The sequence below is a fragment of the Heteronotia binoei genome, chromosome 4 (assembly GCF_032191835.1).
Source record: "Heteronotia binoei isolate CCM8104 ecotype False Entrance Well chromosome 4, APGP_CSIRO_Hbin_v1, whole genome shotgun sequence".
Lineage (NCBI taxonomy): Eukaryota > Metazoa > Chordata > Lepidosauria > Squamata > Gekkonidae > Heteronotia > Heteronotia binoei.
The window spans coordinates 130,244,142-130,262,692 of record NC_083226.1 but is presented as its reverse complement, the minus strand read 5'-3'; the positions used below and the strand labels follow the sequence as shown (position 1 = coordinate 130,262,692).

Below are 18,551 nucleotides of genomic sequence, written 5' to 3'. Positions count from 1 at the left end.
GAATGTCACAAAAACTTGGATTCCCCTAAATGAACAGCACACCTGTTCCTCTGCAAGGGAACTTCAGGAATAGAATGGAGAGGGAAATTACTAAATTACAAATTATTATAAAACTTGGAACACCTCCCCAGGACTAAACAGTGATATTGGTTTCTTATCTCATTACATATGCTAAATCCATTGTCACCAAGTAGAGTTATATATCCACGGTATTCCAATGTATTTATCTTTTGGAATAGTGTATCAGAATAATGTTTTTTGTATTGACAAACGTAAATAAGGGATATTGATTATCTCATTACATATACTAAACCCATCTTCCACTATATTCCAATGTATTCTTTTTTATTGGCAAACTGGAATGATGTTTGTAATGTATGCCAAATGTTAAAAAGCAAACTAGGTGGACAGTTCACCTCTGAGAAAAACATGTCCTCAGTTCAACCCAGCCTTGAGAAGCCATAGAGCAATTAGTAGACTCTGCATTTATTGCCTGTGACACACCCACCATCATTCTTCAATTCTGACATGTTTATTGACTTTGCTGTTGTCCAACACAACAAATGGTATATAAACCGAACTGGTTGTTCTTTAAATTTGTTAATTATATCATTTTGGCATAGATTCTGACTTGGTACTATTTTGCATGCTTAATCACTGTCCACCAGCTATATGTACTCTGCTCACAGTACCCCATTTCATTGTCTGATAAAGTGTGCATGCACACTAAAGCTTACATTCTGAACAAAACTTTGTGGGTCTTAAAGGTGCTACAGGACTCCATCTTAATTGATCTTACTGGTGACAAAACGTGGACTTAATGAAAACTTAACCTTCCACCATAGTGACAAGCAGGTTTTAATACTAGATTGATAATTTCTGGACCACTTTGTTGAAACCAGATCAAATCTGTTAATTCAAGACCAACAGTTATATGGATTTCTGTTTCTGTCTTCTACTGTATTTGCAACCCCTCCCAATTTAGTATCAGCAAATTTAATAAGCATTCCCTCTATTCCTTCATCCAAATCATTGATAAAGGTGTTGAACAAAACAGGTCCCAGGACAGATCCTTGAGGTACTCCACTTGTCACTCCTCTCCAAGAGGATGAGGAACCATTCACAAGCAGTCTTTGGGTGCGATCTGTCAACCAGTTACAGATCCACCTACCGGTAACAGGAGCCAAACCACATTTTACCAACTTGTCAACAAGGATAGTATGTGGAACCTTACCAAAAGCCTTACTGAAATCAAGATAAACGATGTCTACAGCATTCCCCCGATCCAGCAAGGTAGTCACTTTCTCAAAAAAAAAGAGATCAGGTTAGTTTGACATGACTTGTTCTTGAGAAACCCATGCTGGCTTTTAGTAATTACATCCATTCTTTCTAAATGTTCCAGGACCGACTGTTTGATGATTTGTTCTAAAACTTTTCCAGCTATAGACATCAAACTGATGGGTCGATAGTTACCTGGATGCTCTTTTTTCCCCTTCTTGAAGATGGGGACAACATTCGGCTGCTTCCAATCTTCCAGCACCTCTCCTGTTCTCCAAGAATTCTCAAAAATAATAGCCAGAGGCTCAGAAATTATATCAACAAGCTCTTTTAGAACCCTTGTGTGCAGTTCATCTGGCCCTGAGGACTTAGTTCCATTTAAAGAAACTAGGTATGTACTACCCCTATGCTGAGCCTAGGTTGGAACTTCATACCCTCCTTATATGTTCTGTTTTTGTCTTGTTGAGCACCGTTTCCCTCAGAAGAGAAGACTGAGGAAAAGTAGGAATTGAGCAGTTCTGCCCTCTCTTCATTATCCGTTACAATTTCACTTTTCTGCCCTCGCAATTTCACTTTCCTGCCCTGCCCTGCCCTACTGGATCCATATTCTAGATATCTAATTGGTTTATTTTTCCAACGGAATGGGATGCAAGAGGCTGTAGTAAAAAACTTTTTAATAAGATTGGGTATAGTTAAACCAATTAATTCAGATGCCATTGAATTAAATTTTCACACCTGCTTATCAGATCTCTGCCATTCCAAGTATGTTTTAAGTTGTCAAGATCATAAATGTATTTTGCAGGTATTACTTGTTAATTTTAAGTGTAAATTATGTGTTTATTTTTAAGGTTACTAAAATGTGTAGAAGCTAAAGAAGAGCTAGAGACTGAACTTTATAAGCGTTTTACCCTGGTCCTTAATGAGAAAAAAGCAAAGATAAGAAGCTTGCAAAAGAGTTTGAAAGAAGCTGAAGAAGCTATAGAGGATGCCACGCAAAAAAGGTACTATTAATTTCCTTTCCAAACTGAGCATTGTGCCTGAAATGTTATAGAAATATGCTATGAGAAGCTTGCTCTGTTGCTTCCCAAGAATGTCTGTCTGCAAATGGTTTACACATAATGGGGGGTGGGGAGTATTACATATTACAGTAGAAGTAGTTACACTGTGAATTTGAGGGCCTGTTTGCACAGCAGTTTGAAGTGGCCCTTGGAAAGATGATAACTTACATCACATTGGTCTAATGTGCATGAAACATTTATCATTAAGTGCTAATGTTTGTAGGAACTAATTATTGAGTTCCTGTGCATGTGCATTATATATTCTTTTGAAACAGAACAGTTGTTGTCCTATCTAATGATAATTATGTTTTAAAGAATTAGTGAAAAATGTCTTTATTTTTCTAGGGATGTTGTGGCTATATCTGAAAGAAAAGCTGAAAGAGATTATGAAGGAAGCACTGACGAGGAAAGTGAAAACTGCATACAGCCTTCTATATTAATACCTGGTAGGGTAGACACTTATTTTTTTTTAAATAAAAAATTACCAATATGCCAGTTTCTTATGATCTACATAAGCAGTATTAATTCTCAAATAACTGAATCTCTAGGTGGTTCTGCAGAACCATTTATTCAGCACTGCCATGGTCCATTTTCAGTGTTGTTACTATGGGTCTGGATAAAATCAATTAGTTTGTTTCATATCAGGTTTTTTCCCCCTGTGCTCTTTTTTTTTCTGTTTTCAGCATAGATTCTTTGAGATTATTTTTTCCACTCTTAAAATGAAATTTTAGTGCCAATAGTCCATGTGCATGCTGGTGTAAATCACTGTTGAGGTGTCCCTTTCAGTTCTTTCCTCATCCCCCCCCCCTTTTAAGTTCATCATTTTACCAGTTGCTTCCAGTCTCATGGTGGAGATGACCTAGGGTTCCTGAATGTTAGCCTTTGTGGGGTGGTAATGATGGTGACATTAGTTATGCTTTTTTTTTTGCAGTATATGTAATGGATTATGAAATTAGGTTTATGGAAAATAAGACACAGCTAAGAATAATGTAGTATTCTTTCTCCCCAGGTAAATGAACTGATTGAGAACACATTCATGCATGGCAGGGCACAAGAAGTGAACAAGAATTGGAAGCTGCCTGAAAACAATGGAGACAATTGCTCTGTTCATTTAAAGCAGATTCCAGTTCTTGGGGGTGCTTAATAAATTACCTGAGGGAATGGAGGGAGACTATCCTGTATGCTATTTTTTTCCATAATCCTTTTGTAATTGTACAATTATGAGCATAAAATAATGACCAATTTTATTTGCTTCAAAGCTACAAATATGATTAAAACTTTTCCAACCCCAGTATAAGATCCATTCAGGATTGTTGGGACTCATCAAGTAAACAGGAAGTAATTAATCAACCAATGCCAAGCAAGAGTATGTGAAGTAATTTTAAAAAGACAGTTGTGAGGAGAAATAGCAGTTTACTGAATGAAGCTTTGAATAAAATAGAATGGTATAATATTGAAAATAGCAGAGTCAGGCATTGTCAGATTTTTATGGGGATATATAGTGTTCTGTGTAAACTGTTGTATGGAACCTGTGTTTCAGTTCTGCTTGTTCTGTGTTTCAGTTCGCAGAATATGGCGAAGGGACCTTTCATATTTTTTACAAGGGTAACTTGTCAATGTGAGAACTGTTCCATATTGTTCCTTCTTTTAAAGCTATCCTGGCATATACATGTTACAGTACTTCTCTTGATGACTTCTAATGTTTTAAAACATTCTTTATTGAAGTATCTCATAAAACACTCATTTTAGGGAAAGCATAACCACACCAGTGTGGAAAGTACAGAAGAAAATAAAATTCAATTTTGAAAAAAGGAGGCAGCTTTTAATTAACAATTCCTAAGTGATGGAAATGATCAGAGAAAAATCTAATACTGTGCCAGAGTGCTGTAATGGCTATTAAAAAGACAGCATCTATCTTTATACAGAATTCCAGTGAGTCTGTCTGAAAGGCTGGAAGCAGTCTTTCATCTTCATGATGAAAAGCTCTCCACAGGACACTTTTCCCTGCATCTGCATAGCATGACAGACACACACATTCAGTAGAGTGTTAAAGATTTGTAAAACTTATCACAAAAGGTTTATAAAAACAGGCAGGCCGGCAGCTATAGGAATAATATTTTTAATCCATTTTATTATTAAGAAAGTATGATTATGTTCCAGAGTAGCAGGATATTTTAGGGTATTGCTTGCTGTTCTTAATGTAAGTGGTAAATTAATTTCAGGTTTTCATATCACTACCTCTTAGCTGTGGCAAATTTTGTTCCTGATGGCAATTGTGGCATAGCCTGCTCATTATCTGTACGTCGACATGATGGGTAGAAATGGGGGGGAGCAAAGATGTTAATTTCAAAACCTTTCTGCAAATGGTTATTGCTGTGTAACAGACATTTGAAAGACAGCTCACTCTTGTGGAACGTTACCACATTGAAATATTCTTTCTAAATTGAATCTGTCAACATATGCTTCTATTAGCCTTTGGGATTTACTGTATAAACCGGGGTTTCTGGCATAGCAATATGATGAACAAAATGAGATCTATATTCGGTTTCATAAATGATGGAAAATATAGAAAAAGGTGTAATTTTTTTGTAGTTTTTTCTAAAGAATAGTGTTCCATTTTACAATTTTATGTAGTATTTTTAGGAATAGTGTTCTATTTTACAACTGAAATACTTCTGTCAATTAGAATAATGCTTAGGGTATTCTTTTCACATTAGGGTTCAGTTATTTTTACTTCAGTGGCATTGAGTAATGTACAAAAATACATCATTTTTAAATGTTGCATTTGTATAGATTTTGAAACATTTAACTCACAGATCATCAGCATATTCTTTAGAACCAATTCAGATAAACTCAGTGGAAATTGTTTCTGTGTAATCATATTGATCCAACATTGCATCATCTGGTTAAGGTAAAAATTCAGTTTAGGGATGAACCTCTACATTATAAGCATAAGGTTGGTTTCAAACTCCTGTAAATGGAGGGAGGGTATTAACTTCCCTGAACTACTTAAAAAAAATCTGTTTAAATTTGTGTATCCAGCTTTTCTTCCCAGTGGGAACACAAATTGGTTTACAATATCATCCTCTTCTCCCTTTTGTCGCCACAGCAACCCCTTAGATGGGCTACACAGAGAGAAACTGATTGGCCCAAGATCACCCAGTTAGTTTTCATGGAAGATTCTTGGTGGGTGGAACTTGGAGAGGGTGGGCTTGAGGAGGGGTGGGCTATACACCCTCCAAGATCAGCCGTTTCCTCCTGATGAACTGTTGTTGCCAATCTCCAGGTGAGGGCTAGAAATCACTCAGAATTACAACTGCTCTCCAAATGGCAACAGATCTGCTCCCCTGAAGGTGGTGGTGGGGGGAGTAAATGCCTTCACTTGGGTGGTTAGGAAGAAAGCAAGGGTGGGGAGGCACTCACCCAGAGCCTCTTTCTAGAGCCCACTGTATTTTCCCTCACAACGGGCCTTATTCCTAGTATTAAATATTTTGTAATTCACTTTGAGCTATTAATTATGTAATTAAATTAATTTAGCTGTTTATCTGCTTATCCACAGTGAATAACATCTTTATAGGCTGGTAATGCAGTAGGGCTGATAAGGGCAAATGTGTTTAATATTTTATTCAGTATATTTTTACTCCACTATTCTCCTCAATGAGGATCCAGAGTGGCTTACAAAAATACAGTTTAGGGTACACAGATGTACCTTTTCTCTAAAGTAGATCTCTGTGTGTATTTGTAGCAGAACAATGATTGTCTGATGCAGGTAATGTCACCAGGATACCTTCAATCCCAGAAATAGTTTCGTATTTAAAAAGTCATATACACAAATGTGAAAAAAAATCTTTTATAAAGACCAAATCTAGAGAGTTCCTTATCTGTCGTGTCACAGATGGAGCAGACTTTATTGCCTACTAAATTCCCGTGCATTGACACTGCTGGGACTGTCACAAACCTAAAAGCTCATAGAAAGTGAAATTAGCAAGAACATAGGAGCCTTTTCAGGAAAAGAAACAAAGGCTTCCTAGCACTTTACTTAGGAAATTGCTCTAGCATTACTTCTTAAACTTATAAATAACATGGCAGTGCCAGTGCTCTGACATGTGGTTTTAAGTAGATTTGAAACAGGCACAAGCTTGAATTGGAAAGGTCTTTGTAAATCATTTTACTTTCTCAAATGTTCAAAACAAATTAGAGTGTAATGTTTACAGGTCTCAGCTGTTTATAGCTCTTACCTGACTCTGCTTTCTTTGGCAAAGCACAGCAGCTCTGGGAAACAGTTTTATTTTGTTTACTTCTCCTACAACTCAGACTAGGCCAGGACAGCTGTCCTTTGGCCAAATAATGCTCAAATCTCAGATATGTAAAGAGTAGTTTATCCTAGTTGGTCCCCCGCCCTCTCTTTCTCATAACATTTAATGTTGCTGTTTGGTACAAATCTCACCAATAAAAAGCAGTGTATTCATCACTTGGCTTAATAATTGTTGCTTATTCACACATTACTTTTAATTTTTAGCACCCTGGAATACTTGGTTTGCTGGTTTCATCATTGTATAAATTTGCTCTGTGTAAGCAGTTGTGCTTAACACTGCTTATTTGTAGATAATTTCAACTGGAACAATCAATTTTATGGAAGAATAAAAGCACCTTTGATGGGTTCCATTGAAGTTAGCTATTATGGTTTCCTGATCTTAATTGTATTGTAGCTTCACAAGTATATGTGATAAAATCAAACAGAAAAAAAGGATAATTTATGCCCTTTGCGGCTGAATGGCATGCAGCACTAAAGTTGCAGCTGCTACTGAATACAGCAGTTGTATTTCTTGTTCTCCTCTGTAACATCTAGTAGAACTTGCCTCCTGTCATGATGCTCTACAGTCCCCTCCTCCCCTCTGCCAGCAACAGCCAATGATATATAGTACAGGCAGGGGAAAACATTGTGACATCACAGTACAAGGTAAATGCCACAAGATATGGAAGTGGGGTGAGCTAAATGCAATCTTAGACATTAAGGTCAATAATACTGAGAGGCATAGATTTTGTAATAATAGCCCATATCCATGTGGTTTTGGTTTAAGTGGTTTCCAAGAGCACTTTTACATGGAAATTTATTACACCATTGATCGCCAGATGGTCTGTCTTCATAGTACCATGTTTAACTATGTACCAGTTTTACAAAAACTCAGCTTTGGTTGTGGTAGCATATTCCAGTAAATGATGCATGTGAATCTAATAATTTTTAAAATTCAGGTTCTGAGAGAAAACACTGTCTGATTGCTTTTGCAAAATGTTGGCAATTTACATGATGTAAGAGAAATGAAACATGGTTCCTGTTAAAGGGGTGTTTATTTTATTGTCCTTTGATATCCTTGGGTAGCAAAATCAACATGGCTTTGTTATGAATAAAAACAGGTTTGGTGAAAATAACAGGTGTTCTGGTAGCAAAGAGCCACTGGAAGAGTAAATCACTGGGATGTGGTTATTTTCTTTCTCTGCAAGATTGAAATAAGAGACTTGAAATGAGACTAAATATGCAGCCATGTAAACTAGTAGCAAAGCAGATATCAGCTCCTTCACTAGCAATCCTTAGCAACATCAGGGTATGGCCTCTTAAGGTAGTTCTTTGACCTTGTAGTCAGATTGCTCAGTTGGATTTTTTCCCTCAAGTTTGAAAAGATTTATTACATTCAATAAGACATCTGAGAAAACAGAGAATTACCTTTAGCAATGTGACTTTCCTTTGGAGGCACAGACAAAAGATATAAAACTAAATGGAAATTACTTCTGGCATATTAGTAACTTAAATGAGAATATGCAATGAAGGAATATCTTGCAAAATGTAGACTTTAAATAAAACAACGAATTGCAAATGGTTAGTTGTAAGCGCTTAATCTTGTAGGAAATAAAACTAATTTAGTGTTTCTTTGTAAAATTTCTTTCATTGAAATCTGCCTCCACTCCTGAGGACTGGAAGGTAGCAAATGTCACCCCTATCTTTAAAAAGGGTTCCAGAGGAGATCCGGGAAACTACAGGTCAGTCAGTCTGACTTCAATACCAGGAAAGTTGATAGAAACCATTATCAAGGACAGAATGAGTAGGCACATAGATGAACACGAGTTATTGAAGAAGACTCAGCATGGGTTCTGTAAGAGAAGATCTTGCCTCACTAACCTGTTACATTTCTTTGAGGGGGTGAACAAACATGTGGACAAAGGAGACCCGATAGATGTTGTTTACCTTGACTTCCAGAAAGCTTTTGATAAAGTTCCTCATCAAAGGCTCCTTAGTAAGCTTGAGAGTCATGGAGTAAAAGGACAGGTCCTCTTGTGGATCAAAAACTGGCTAATTAATAGGAAGCAGTGAGTATAAATGGGCAGTCTTTGCAGTGGAGGACGGTAAGCAGTGGAGTGTCGCAGGGCTCAGTACTAGGTCCCATGCTCTTTAACTTGTTCATAAATGATTTGGAGTTGAGAGTAAGCAGTGAAGTGGCCAAGTTTGCAGATGACACTAAATTGTTCAGGGTGGTGAGAACCAGAGAGGATTGTGAGGAACTCCAAAGGGATCTGTTGAAGCTGGGTGAGTGGGCATCAGCGTGGCAGATGAGGTTCAATGTGGCCAAGTGCAAAGTAATTCACGTTGGGGCCAAGAATCCCAGCTACAAATACAAGTTGATGGGTTGTGAACTGGCAGAGACTGACCAAGAGAGGGAGGGATCTTGGGGTCATGGTAGATAACTCACTGAAAATGTCAAGACAGTGTGCGATTGCAATAAAAAAGGCCAACGCTATGCTGGGAATTATTAGGAAGGGAATTGAAAACAAATCAGCCAGTATCATAATGCCCCTGTATAAATCGATGGTGCGGTCTCATTTGGAATACAGTGTACAATTCTGGTCACCGCACCTCAAAAAGGATATTATAGCATTGGAAAAAGTCCAGAAAAGGGCAACTGGAATGATTAAAGGGTTGGAACACTTGCCCTATGAAGAAAGGTTAAAACGCTTGGGGCTCTTTAGCTTGGAGAAACGTCGACTGCGGGGTGACATGATAGAGGTTTACAAGATTATGCATGGGATGGAGAAAGTAGAGAAAGAAGTACTTTTCTCCCCTTCTCACAATACAAGAACTTGTGGGCATTCGATGAAATTGCTGAGCAGTCGGGTTAGAACGGATAAAAGGAGGTACTTCTTCACCGAAAGGGTGATTAACGTGGAATTCACTGCCAAAGGAGGTGTTAGCAGCTACAAGCATAGCCAGTTTCAAGAGAGGGTTAGATAAAAATATGGAGCAGAGGTCCATCAGTGACTATTAGCCACAGTGTGTGTGTGTTTGTGTATGTGTGTGTATATATATACAAAAATTTTTGGCCACTGTGTGACACAGAGTGTTGGACTGGATGTGCCATTGGCCTGATCCAACATGGCTTCTCTTATGTTCTTATGTTCTAAACCGTAAACTATTCTAAGTCATAAGCAAAATTGGATGCAGTTGCCATATTTCCACATCCTGATTATCCCCCATCAAGAGCAGCAGGATACTACTTAAGAGAAATATCCCTTCTAGTATCCACAATTATGTGGTTCTAGCCCTGATCCAAAGTTCTGCTGGTGGAGCAGGAGGCAGCATACTTAAGGCTGTGCTTTTAAAGTTCCTTTTCCTTAGGTGCATTCAGACTCAATACAAGCACCCCCTTCCTACTAATTTTTGTGTTTTCACTCTCCAAGAACATGGCAGCTGCTGTAGATGTTCAGAATTCAAGTTAGAATGTGTTGATTGTATTGACAATTAAACAACTGTAAAACAAATGGATATTATAAGTGAACATGGTAGTTTGTGGTTGTGGTAGGGATTTTCTAAGCAGTGAGAGAAGAAATTTCCACAGGCAGTGTTGTTCTTGGGCTTCTTTTTTATTTGCTTGTTTACTTCATTTACACCCTGCTTTTTATCCTCCATTGGAGATGCATAGCAAAACATTGTCACCGTCTTCATTTTCTTCTCAGAAGAAACCTGTGAGGTAGGTTAGTCTGAGAGTATATGACTGACCCAGTCACTCGTTAAGCTTCCATGGCAGAGTGATGATTCAAACCTGGGTTTCTCAGGTCCTAGTCTGACACACTAATTAACTGCTTATATGTGCTTATTTAAAATCTACAGATAGACCCTATGGGAAGCAAATTCCTGAAAACAGATGAGTTTGCTTCAGATTCCCACAACTGCACCTGTCTCTAAACTGCTTCCAAGTTCACAATGCCCTTCCTTTCTTTTCATAGCTACCTTTCTTTTCATAGCTATCATCCTTTTTGAAAAAGCATTGTCTTCATTAGGGAGATGTGTTTAAAAGTTTGCAGCCGCAAGCCTTCCTGAGGCAAAAAAATCAGCAGCACAGCAAGGATTAAAAATGGTTAGGTATTTATATGTTTACAAAGCTAGTGTTTTTTTCTAGACAAGAATTTCAGCATCTGTGTCATTACTAATTTCTCTTTAATGTAAATGATATCCATGCAGCCTGTTATAGACGGTAGTAATTATTAAATTAAGAAGAATCACAAATATTTTCTTTTTTACACAAAGCCTTTGTCCATTTTTTTTGAGGGGGGGAGGTACTTCTCTTCTGTGATTATAAGCCACCTCTCTTCTGTCACGGGCATTCTTCCAGTGTTGTTCTTGCTGTTGCTTCACCTTTGCCTCCAGTCCCTTAGTTAGCTGATTTTCTAAGATGGGTTTTCAACCCAGAGAGGGTGAGGGCTGTTGTACTCTTCCAGCAGAATCAATCCTTTACAGTTGTTTTGAGTTCTTCTGCCAATCATTGCTGCTGTTCCATAATTCATTCTTAGAATGCTGCTTCTTCACATCTGCTTCACTTTTGCTCACACATTGGTAAATTCTTATTTCTGCAGAGTGATGTTGCTTTTTCCATCTTCAGTACCAGCTCACAGTTTCTCCACAAGAAAGTAATAATCCAGCTTGTGACACCTACCTTGTTATGTGCTCTCTAGTTCACTAAACAATAAGATGTTCAAGTTTCTCAATAAGGCTTTTATAAGTCAAAACTAATACTAATCAGCTCTATGTTTATGGATCTCTGCATCTTATTCTAGTAATATATAAGTAACAATGAGTTGGCAAACTAAGTTGAAAATGATGGATTGCAGTCAGCAGAAAAGTTCAAAAAATAGGCATGTTCAGAATTGTCATTCTGTGGTTACATGCATGTGTATGAGAGAGAGAGAAGATAGATGTGTGGAGGAATAATGTATGTATGTCTAGGAAGGGGGTGGTAGATCTGTCTCTGTAAAATAAGCAAAACATAAATTAAGATATACTTAGTAGATGGTTTTTAATATGTGGGGTGAAGCTAGCATCTGGTAATTTTGCTTTAAAAGAGAGTAGTAATATTTTTGCCTGACCTGGTATTTTGAAGACTGCAGATCAAGATAAAATAACTTTTGTAGCATGCAATATAAGTTGATTGTTTTTTATAGTCAGTGTTCCTTTAAATATAAAAGAAAAGGAAAGGAAAGGTCCCCTGTGCAAGCATCAGTTGTTTCCGACTCTGGGGTGATGTTGCTTTCACAATGTTTTCATGGCAGTCTTTTTTACAGAGTGGTTTGCAATTGCTTTCCCCAGTCTTTTACACTTTCCCCCCAGAGAGCTGGATACTCATTTTACCGACCTTGGAAGGATGGAAGACTGAGTCAACCTTGGGCCAGCTACCTGAATCCAGCTTCCGCTGGAATCGAACTCAGGTTGTGAGCAGAGAGTTCAGACCACAATACTGCAGTACTGCTGCTTTACCACTCTGCACATGAGGTGTTAACAAATTTGAGAAATCAGATAAGATAGGAAAGTGGTTTGGTATTATCCAAAAGGTAGCAAAACATCACAGTTTGGGTGTGGTTAGGCCTCAAAATAAAATTACATTTAAAATAAAATTACATCTGTGCTGCTTTCATGATTCATCTCAAGACTGAAAAGTAGATTGAGGTGATTTCTCAGTGTGGGAAAATCTTGTGGAACTGGGAGGAGGAGATGGTGCTGAATTTCCTTAGTGGAAACTGAGAACAAGAATCACAGCTCAAACCCTGCATAGTTTCCCTTGCTGCTTTTGATCAGTTTTCTCTCTGAGACAAATACACAAGCACACAATAACTAGCTCCATTTCACAAACATGAATTCTGAGTCCTGATTTTTCTGGAATTTTGCTCTGGGGTACTCTATCACAAGCCGATGCAAGAGGACTGTGGAACTGGGCAGGGCAGTGGGCTGTTGCTTTCCTTGTATCAGTTTCAGTTTATGTCAATTTATATCCCGCCCTTCCCACCGAAGTGGCTCAAGGCGGCTCACAACATATCTGAGCAAACTTAGTAGTGCTGTACTCTGCAGCCTGGTCTCACCTCCCCACTTGGGAGACTGAGCAGAAGATAAAGTAGGGAAGGAGGAAGGATCTGCTGGCAGCAGTGATGTGACTAATCACTTCAGTGATTCAGACGGGCATGGGTGTGGCAGTAGGCAGCACAGCCTGCCAGTCATCTCACAATGAATGCACAATAGTTTGTGTCAGCAAGCTGGGGTGGGCTCAGCTTTGGCCACCACCACCTGCCTCTCCAGCTGCCTTGCCTCTGCCCCAAGGTACTGACACAAGCAAGTTCAAGGGCATTTATGAGCCAAGGCTTGGATGAAAGGTGAGGTGTGCCAATGGGAACTGGAACAAGTGGAGTAGGGTTTGGAGGGCAGTTGGCTGGAGCCCTGGCACTGCTAGTGTTAGGAACCTACTTCTCTGCTAGCTAGTACTAAAGTTCCAGTAGGAAATAATGTCTGCTGCCTTCCTCCCCTTGCAGGGTAAGCAGCCTTGGAGCAAGGCCACACCGCCTCTTTCATCCACCTGGTCCCGGGCTGGTGGAAGGGGCAGCATGGCAACAACCTTCCTCTACCCCTCATTTAAAGACCCCCGCCTGATCTGTGGGGGTCTTTAAATAGGAGGGGAAGGCAGATAAGCTGCTTTTGCCCCTTGTCACCTAGTGGGGAGGCAGCAGAAGCAGCCCCAGGCTCCCCCTATTTACAGACCCCCATGGGGGGCAGGAGCACAGTTGAGGGGTGACCTGGGGTGGCAAAAACCCCAGCACTGTCCCCCAGTCCCTGGAAAAATTGTTTTCCAGGAAATTGGTCCCTAGTGCCAAAAAGATTGGAAACTGCTGGACTAGAAGATAAAAGTCATAGTGTCACCACCATTTTCTCCCACTGTTTACTGACTCAGTGTCAGAAAGGACAGAACCTTAGTGGGAGGTTGTATGCCAAAGGCAAGCAAATGGCAGCCCTATTTACATTGCTGAAGTACATGGTACTAAAATGACCTAAAAACTGAAATAAACTGGCATTGAAAATTTATGTCAATAATATACTGAAAAACTGTTACTGTAGGCAATAAATTCAGACTTCTGGGAAAATATTGCCAGGATACATTAAGCAAAAAAAATGAACACTTTGTCATTCAACATTTGGTTTGTCAGAAAACAAAGCAAGAAATATTTAGCCTGATGATATAGTTAACTACTGTTAGTGCCGCTATGCATTCTAAAGAAAATAATTCAAAAAATCACCTTATGGTCAAGGAGTTTCAGATAACAAAATTATAATTCCTCAGCTTTCACCAGCTTTGTAATGGAGCTTTTACCTGTGATCAATGTCGCAGCACTTTTAAAGCATATTATAAGGATTTCATTGTTATATTGTGAAACAGGTCCTTACTTCATTCATAGTTTAAAAAAATTATAAGCTCTCATAACAAATCATTATGATAAGGCTACAGTTCTGATAAGCTTTCAATTTCATCTTAAATGTTTCATTTTAATAAGATGACAGTTTATATCACTATTTAAATTAATATCTGGTAAAATTCAGGGTTTTTCCCTCATCACAACACTTTTATGAATAAGATCTCCAAAGAGTTAAGCAAAAGACTTTAATAATGTAGCAAGACCACGTATGGAACCACAGAAAGGTTTGTAACTTTTAATAATAATACTTGGCACTCTCATATGATATTCAAAGCACTCTATTATTATATACTCTATTAATGTTGTAAACTGTTTATGTTGTCTTTGTATTATGTTGATTTCTAAAAACAATGCCTAAAAACTGTCATTTGTATCACAAGAATTCTTAATTTTTATATCAAGTATGAAGAAGAAGATGATGATGATATTGGATTTATATCCCACCCTCCACTCCGAAGAGTCTCAGAGTGGCTCACAATCTCCTTTTCCTTCCTCCCCCACAACAGACACCCTGTGAGTTGGGTGGGGCTGGAGAGGGCTCTGACAGCAGCTGCCCTTTCACGGACAACCTCTGCCAGAGCTATGGCTGACCCAAGGCCATGCTAGCAGGTGCAAGTGGAGGAGTGGGGAATCAAACCTGGTTCTCCCAGATAAGAGGCCTTCAAATGAGGGCCGGATCTGACATAAACGAGACCTTGTTGGGCCGGACCATGTCGGGTTGGGTTGAGCCATGTTGAACTGTGCCATGTGTGTACCTATTTAAAATTAGGTAGCAGAGATACAAACTTTATAAAGAACACAAACACAATTAAATATATATTGTAAAAAACTTAAAACATGCTTATAATGATAGCACTCGGTCTTAAAGGTGCTTTCTTTGTATTTCTCCCATGGGAGCCAGGGAACTGGGCAAAGGAAGCTGTGGCTCTTTCCTTCCTTCCCCAGGGGGCCAGGAGGGGAAGGAGTCTCAGCCAATAGAAAGAAGAGAGGCTTGTCTCAGTAGCTCTGCTGTGCAAGCCTTGCAAAGCAAGTTGTTATGCAGAAGGAAGCAAGATATAGGGAGAAGGAAGCAGATGACAGCCAGTTGCTCGGGGGCCTGATAGTAGCCCTTTGGGGGCCTCATCTGGCCCCTGCACCACATGTATGACACCCCTTCTTTATATAATTGTATATTTGGGAGTGACATCCTTTGGGCCTTTCCTGAGGAAGATGGCAGAATTGTCCCATTAGGATTCTGTTTATCATTTGTGGGTTTCTGGCCATGTGTTCTGCCTTCAAATGTATATAGTTGTTGACCGGATGAATTGTGGCATAGCAAGGTTATCAGGACTTTACTATAGCTCCAGAGCACAAAACTAGGCTGAAGGGTTTATCCAAAACTGCAGCATTCTAAAAATTTCAGTGTTCACTCTCCATTGCTGATTCTTTTTGTGTAAAAAATCATCTTAATGAGCTCATTACTTTCCCTTAGGCTTCTAAGATTCATTTCTACCCATCTGCAGTGTGGGAAGAATATGACTCTATTATATATGAGTGTTGCAAGAATTGTTGAGATGATATGTGAGTGTCAGGTATTATTATTAAAAGTTACAAACATTCCTGCAGTTCCATGCATGGTTTTGTTACATTATTAAAGCCTTTTGTCACCTTCTATTTCCTGTTTAACAAGAATTGATACATGTACCTATATATCCATGAGCTTAGATTCTTTGTTCACTTCTACTGATTTCTTCTAGCAGCAACCAGATCTCGATATTTCACAACCTTTAACTATCTTTTTAAATGAATGCATACTCACATATGTGTATTTAGTTCATACTTTAAAAAGAAAAGAAACCCTTTTCACTGGAATTCTTGGGAGATTTGGCTTTGTTTTTAACATCTTTAATGCCAGGACAGTGAGAAACAGAAATGAAATTACATGAAATGTGGCAAGCGTGGAGATGCAGGACTCTGCAGAAGTACAACCTACATGTGGCTACTGCAGCATTAATTTAGCCAGGCTGCCAGAACAGATTATCCCATGTAGTCACAGCCAATGTTCCCTCTAAGCTTCAGAGTCTTGTGAGCAAAATTTCTACTTTGTGAGCTACTGGCATTAAAGTTGTGAGCTGCTGCATTTTTTTTTCATTTTCATTTCATTTTTTTTATTATTATTAATTTTTATTTGTATCCCGCCCTTCCCGCCTGGGCAGGCTCAGGGCGGCTAACAACATTCAATAAGACATAATATAAATACAATAATTAAAACACATTAAACACATTAAAATTATAAAACAGCATAAAATTTTTTTAAAACAACACTAATCCAGCATATATAGTCTATAACATATATAATCTATAGTTTAACAACAGCAGAGGTGTTCCGGGCGCTGTTACATATTTAAATAGTGGCAAGAATCATTGAAGAATCACTTTGTTGGATCCTCCGTTCAGTCATCCTCTGTCAGTATTCTGAGAAAGCCTGCCTAAAGAGCAGCGGCGTAGGGAGGGGGGGCGGGTCGCCCCAGGTCTGGGGGGCCTGGGGGGCCCTTGCATTGCCAAGGGGGGCCCCCTCTCCTTCCCCCAGTGCCGAAGCCCACCTGCGCGGAGGCGAGCGCCTGCTCCAGCAGGGCGGGCTAGTCGTGCCAGACGAGGGCGTGCAGCGGGAAGCAGCTCTCGGCGCTGCTGCTGCTGCTGGTCTTGGCGGCGGGGGAGGCGGCCAGCATCCTCCCGGTCCCGGCGCCGCGGAGGAGGGAGGCAGGCGGCGGGGAGGCCGTCGTCGGGGCGCCGTGGCCAGGGGCAGCATGGGCGCCGCAGGCCTGCTGAGCCGCCGCAGCTGGCGGCGCGGGGGACGAGGCGGAGGCGGCGCGCCCTGCTCCCGGAGCACACCGAGGGCAGGACAGGGGGGATCCCCCGCCCGGCAGCTGGCGGCGGGGCTGCGGCGGTGGGGCACCATGGGACTTGTAGTCCCCGCGCTGGGCGAGCCCGCGGCGGCCGGCCGTCGGAGTCGTCGTCGGAGTCGTCTTCTCCGTGCTGCTGGCTCGCGCGGGCACGTGCACGCCTGCCTGGCACACCTGATCGCGTGACAGACACACACGCCGCGCCTGGCCGGACTGCACCTCGCCGCCGCGGCGCCGGAGGAACTGCTTTGTGCGCAGGTGTCACCACGTCGGGCTGCTGGGCTGCCTGGCGCCTGGGAAGGGCTCTGGAGAGCTGGGAGGACCAGGGAGCTGCTGTGATCGAGAGGCCTGCCAACCTCAAGGCGGGGCCTGGAGGGCTCCCGGATTTAGAACTCCCCTCCCGGGTGGAAGTAGAGGATCCCCTGGTTTGGAGGCTCTCCCACCACTTCAGGGTCACCAGAAAGCCTGGGGGGGGTTAAATGTCTGCTGGGCCCTCCATTATTCCCTATGGAGACCGATTCCCATAGGGTGTAATGGAGAATTGATCTGTGGGGCTCTGGGGTGGGGGCTCTGTTTTTTGAGGTAGAGTTACCAAATTTGCAGCGGCATAGCATCTGATACCTCTCCCCAAAACAGGCTCCAAGTTTCAAAAAGATTGGACCAGGAGGTCAAATTCTATGAGCCCTCGCAAGTGGTGGCCATCCTGCGGAAGTGACATCACCAGAAGTGACATCATATCCTGTTTCTGGCGGCGTGCACACACATAGGGGGCCCCACATAAATCTTGGGCCCCGGGCCCCCAAAGCGCTAGCTACGCCCCTGCTAAAGAGGATGGTCTTGCAGGCCCTGCGGAACTGATCTAAGTTCCGCAGGGCCCGCACCTCCTCCGGGAGTTGATTCCACAGGCTAGGGGCTGCCACGGAGAAAGCCCGTGTGGTCTGTAATTTTGCCTCCCTTGGCCCAGGGACAGTCAGCTTGTTCTTCCCTGCTGACCTCAGTGCTCTTTGGGGGCTCGTATGGGGAGAGACGGTCCTTCAGGTAGGCAGGTCCTCGGCCATATAGGGCTTTAAAGGTAATAACCAGCACTTTGTAGCGAACCTGGTATGTAACTGGCAGCCAGTGCAGTTCGCGCAGCCTTGGCTGTATATGCTTCCATTTCGGGAGTCCTAATAACAGCCTGGCCGCTGCGTTCTGCACTAGCTGCAGCTTCCGGGTTCGACACAAAGGCAGCCCCATGTAGAGGGCATTACCGTAGTCCAATCTTGAGGTGACCGTCGCATGGATCACTGTTGCTAGGTCCCGGCGCTCTAGGAAAGGAGCCAACTGCCTTGCCCGCTTCAGATGAAAAAATGCCGACTTGGCAGTGGCAGCTACCTGGGCCTCCATCGATAGTGAAGGCTCCAGTAAAACTCCCAGGCTCTTGACCTGGCACGCCGCTTTCAACGGCGCGCCATCAAAAACCGGGAGGGGTATTTTCCCCCCCAGAGCACCGCGACCCACGCAAAGGACCTCTGTCTTCGTCGGATTCAGCTTCAGCCCACTCAGCCTGAGCCAG

At 41.4% G+C, this 18,551-nt stretch overlaps 1 protein-coding gene across 1 annotated transcript in view; it reads left to right on the top strand.

Annotated features, from left to right (window-relative positions):
• XRCC4 (X-ray repair cross complementing 4) overlaps window positions 1-18,551 on the top strand; it is a 198,009-nt gene that overhangs the window by 75,144 nt on the left and 104,314 nt on the right. Inside the window, exons 4-5 of the mRNA XM_060235737.1 lie at window positions 2,127-2,279; window positions 2,682-2,782. Coding sequence (XP_060091720.1) covers window positions 2,127-2,279; window positions 2,682-2,782 — 254 coding nt within the window. The remainder of the gene's footprint in view (window positions 1-2,126; window positions 2,280-2,681; window positions 2,783-18,551) is intronic.